At 45.0% G+C, this 4,390-nt stretch overlaps 1 protein-coding gene across 4 annotated transcripts in view; it reads right to left on the bottom strand.

Moving 5' to 3' along the window:
• Positions 1 to 4,333, bottom strand: part of NFU1 (NFU1 iron-sulfur cluster scaffold) — a 20,418-nt gene extending 16,085 nt beyond the window's left edge. For 2 of the 4 annotated variants that reach the window (XM_019514327.1, XM_019514330.1), the window contains exon 1: positions 4,202 to 4,288. Coding sequence is in view for 1 of the 4 variants with exons in the window: in XM_019514328.1 (XP_019369873.1) it covers positions 4,202 to 4,277 (76 nt within the window). In the remaining 3 variants the exon portion in view is untranslated. Of the gene's footprint in view, positions 1 to 4,201 lie in introns of all 4 variants that reach the window. The other 2 variants (XM_019514328.1, XM_019514329.1) reach the window with 2 other exon arrangements.
• Between the last annotated feature and the right edge of the window lie 57 nt (positions 4,334 to 4,390).

Genomic DNA, 4,390 nt, shown 5'->3' with positions numbered 1-4,390 from the left:
TTTTTAACTAGGATGGGGTGAGAGACGGTGTCAAAGGCCTTGCTGAAGTCCAGAAAGACTACATCCACCGCGACACCTGCATCCATGGCCTTTGTGACCTGATCGTAGAAGGCAATCAGGTTGGTCTGACATGATCTCCCCCTAATAAATCCATGCTGATTTCATTCGTGTCTGCAGGGTTTTTGGGTTTTTTGTTTGTTTTTTTGGGGGGTGGGGGTTCATGAAATAGAGAACAGAATGGGAATGAGCAACGGTGATGTGCCAGAAACATTCCTGATGCAACACATAAAACCCAATCTCTTTGTCTTGCATCTCCATCCACAGGCATCCAAGAGGAAAAATCTCTGTGACTACAAGGGGAAGGACAATGCCTTCCATGTGAAAATACAGGACTAAACCGTCAATGTTGGACCTGCATAGTGTCAACTGAGAATGCTCTATAGCAGGGGTTCCCAAACTCTGGTACATGTATCCCCCTGGGGGTATGCAAGACATCTGAGGGCTATGTAGGAGAAATTGTGTAAGGGCAAATTTAATTTGCATTATAATAAGAACTGGCATTTAAGGGGTTGAAATATAAAATGTATGCTGGTAGGGGTACATGGGCAGCTGGTAAATCTGCAATAAGGAAAAGTTTGGGAACCTCTGCTCTATAAAAAAGGGCAATCCACAGCACCTCAACATCTCACCTTCTAGTGTACTGAAACTTCTAGATGCAGTAATATTGATGTGGTGCCTTCTAATACAAAAGATAAGAGTTTTCCCCCCAACCAAAGCTGTTCTTGACTCATTAAACCAGTGTGCTTGGCATGTTATTATTCAAGGTCAGCAGGTGGCAGTACATGCAGAATATCTGTACTACTGCTTCCTTCAGTTCCCTGACCACGGCAGTAGACGCTTTCTTCACATACTCTAAAATCATTTATTAAATGTGAACAGCAGAGTGACTTTGAAAGGATATTAGCATAAGCACATCAAATGGCCCAATGACTACAGCTTTTCAGTCACAGCTGCTTGATTAAATGTCACTTTAAAAAAAACCCTGATTTTTCAGCTGGGTAGGTTGGGGCCCTCTAGAATCAGAATCAAGAAGAAATTGCTGCACAGGGAACTAAAATACTCATTTAAATAACTTCTCCACTTGTGATTAGTCCTATACAACAGGCACCTGCATACATAAGGAAAAAAATGACTTTTGCTACAGCATGGCTGAGTTGTTGCTGAATGCATTCAGCAGGTGCAGTTGCTGGACAGGGGATTTTTACCCCCACCCTCCTCCCCAAGGTTGCTGAATAAGTTTTGCATTGAGCTTCTGAAATCCTGGAAGAGTTGATCCAGTAAACTGGAGTTCTGGCTTATGCTTTTCCAGATGACTTGTACTGGGTGACTTTTGGAGGTAATAGGAATCTGGTATGCATGAGACATTTAGTGTTAGTGGAAGGTGCTGAATTGAGAGACCTGAACAGTAAATAATCTGCCCAAACAAGTACAGCCTTCTTGGTGACAGTCCAAACAGCTCTGCAATGCTCTGCTCTCATTTCACAAATGTTTCTGACCCCTGCCTAGCAGTGAGATGGTAGCTCAAGCCTTCATGGCGCAGACAGCCTTACTTCTCTAAAAACTTTTAAAAGGTTAGGGCCAATTTTAGTGGGTCTGTGCTTTTCCTCCTGGGAACTGAACTGTGATCAAACTAATTTCATGTAAGACAATACATCTTAAATCTTCTGTCTCATTAAAAGAATGAGATCTTTGTATTTCTGGCTGAAAAGAGATGAAAGACTGTCCTTCTTTTTAACAGTTTCATAAAAGTATGTAATCAGTTAAACTGCAAGTGTAAGTAATAATGGTACTTTTCCTCCGAAACAATTGTCAAATGCTGAACACTTATAGGAATTCAGTCTTTTGTAAAAAGTGATGGTGTCTTAAGAAAACTGGTAAAAGAAATGAGAACTGGGTAGAGGAGAAGACCAAAATGAAGTACAAACTTCCTCAAAATTAGATAAATGAATATACAATGGTCAGACACCTGTTGGGGGAAAGGATGCATGAGTCTCAACCTCTGGACGGCCAAGATGCCTTTAGCATCCTTACAAGGTTATATTTCTGGGAAGTCCAGTTCCAGTCTTACTGATCTCAGCTGTTGAAACAGGACACAGGGTAGCAGGAGGTCTCTTAAACACAGTGAACTTTCATTGATAAGGACTTTAAATAAGTTAATGATACATCAAAGCATAAACACACTGCTTTTCATCTTGAAAACTCTCTGTGTACCTCAGCAATTGAGATAATTTGCTATTAATTAATGCACTTTAAGGTTACTGCAGATTAAAATAAAGTGCAGTAAACTGCACCCGGGAATATGTCTACATGTGCACCCGCATTGGGAAGAACTGATCCAAGACTGCTCCTGCCCCTCTGCAGCAGCCAAGGGGAGCTCCAGGCTGCCCTGGTGACAGCCCCAGGCTGGCAGGAGGCACCAGGGTTCAGGCCTGGGCTCCGGGGAGCAGGGGAAGGAAACTGTCTCAGAGGAGGGGACAGCTCCCAGCCATGTGAAGCTCAGGATCACAGCCTGGCTCAGAGGTACCGGTTTGGGGTGATGCCCTGTGGCCAAGCAGCAGCAGTGCCCTGAGCTCTCCCCTTGCTTTGCTTGCTACAGGGATAGGGGAGCTTTCTGTCCACAGTCCCAGCACTGCTCAGCTCCCAGTTCCTGAGGGGAGCTGAGCAGCCTTGGGACCAAGGACAGAGAGCTCCCCACTCCCTCCCGGTCAGTGTCTGTGTGGCAGGCCAGTGGGGGGTACTGCTGCATTGAGCCACCCACCTCACTGCGCCCGACCACCTTCCAGCCTCCGAGTGCCTCCTTGGGGATGCCTCATGTCCAGCCAACTCCCTTTCTGAACACCTGCAAGCCTGGGGATAACACCACTACCACCCAGGGTCTGGACTGATCTTGGACACATGCCCCCTGCGGAACAAAGGACTAGTAGTCCTTGAGGGTACTTGACTCACTGCATGAACTTGGGGTGCTTCCCTCAGTCTGAAGCACAAATAGTGGTCTCCCTTAGTCAGGCGAACCAAGAGGACCGCAAGACATAATCTAGACCCTCTCCCAATAAGTCTCCCATGCTAGGTACAGAGGAGAACTTTATTGGTTACCGGGAGTAGGTTTGGAATAGGGTACAGGGTTGAGCAATATCATAGAAATACCTTACAGCAAACAGTGGCATGGTAGCCTTTGATCATACACCTGAGTTACTGCAAGCTATATATCTAGTTAGATCCCAAGAAGCTTACTCACAAGCATCATCCAGAGGCAGGTGGAGAATCCCTCTGGAGGCCAGCAGTTCATTGACCATGAGTGTCAAAGAGCAAGTTTCAGAAGATCCAGCTTCTCTGAGAGTTCTCATCATGGCTGCCACGCCAGCCCGCCCGCCCCACCTCCTGGGCAGTACTTAACTTATATAGACCTTATGATTTCATTTACCTGATCCAATGAAGGCCAGTAACTGTTGGCTGCCAGCCAACCAATTTGAAATGCATCACTGGTTGCCAGGTAGACTGACAGGGTCTCTAGCCCCCTCCCATTGCTTAGAACAACAGGGAGTTTAAGCCTGCACCCAGGTGTGTGAGGCCAGTCATGCAGGCAGAGGGAGCAGATTTCCCCCTCCCTCAGGAATGTATCCAGCTCAGGTTACAACTCAGGGTTACCTGAAGCCGATGGGGCCAGAGTTATCTATCCTCTGCAGTGACCACAGTAACCAAATTGTCAGATTAGGCATCTGCCTGATAGCAGAGTTTAGGGAGAGACAGAGATGGCATTCTGCCATAGTCTATACATGTGCTACTACACAGTAACTAATGTGTAGTTAATCTAGTACCTGTATTTCTTGGTACTAGCAAGATGCACATTAGCCCAATTTACTGCACAGTAAATCTTGCGCACGTGTAAGCGATGATGCTTTACTGAGCATTAGATTAGCCTGGTAATCTACTGATTCAATCAATGCAGGCTGGAATGCAACATGCATGTCCTGACTTCAGGCTCTACTTACCAGGTTTAACTAACATTGCATCAAATTGTCCCATGTATTGCACAAATACTTAGATTTCAGAACCAAGGGGATTTCTTGCTTACTTCACCTGTCCAAGACATGAATCCCACAAGACAGCTAGTCAACTGTTTCAGGACAAAAATAATTTTTACCTGTATTATGAAACACTGGTAATGGAAGAAATGACTTCTTCTGTACAGCTTGGCAGAGGGGCTGTTTAGCTGTCATGTGAATATCTCTGAATATAGTATAACAGAACCTGGTGGAAAATAATTATTTTAATGAAAGGGGCCCAACTAAGATTGAACAGCTCTCATCCCTCAAAAAAAAAAAAAAAAAAA

This window comes from Gavialis gangeticus, unplaced genomic scaffold (genome assembly GCF_001723915.1).
Source record: "Gavialis gangeticus isolate Ggan-Ray unplaced genomic scaffold, GavGan_comp1, whole genome shotgun sequence".
In the NCBI taxonomy this organism is placed as follows: Eukaryota; Metazoa; Chordata; order Crocodylia; family Gavialidae; genus Gavialis; species Gavialis gangeticus.
The sequence above is the reverse complement of the archived record's forward strand: the minus strand, read 5'-3'. Positions and strand labels throughout refer to the sequence as shown.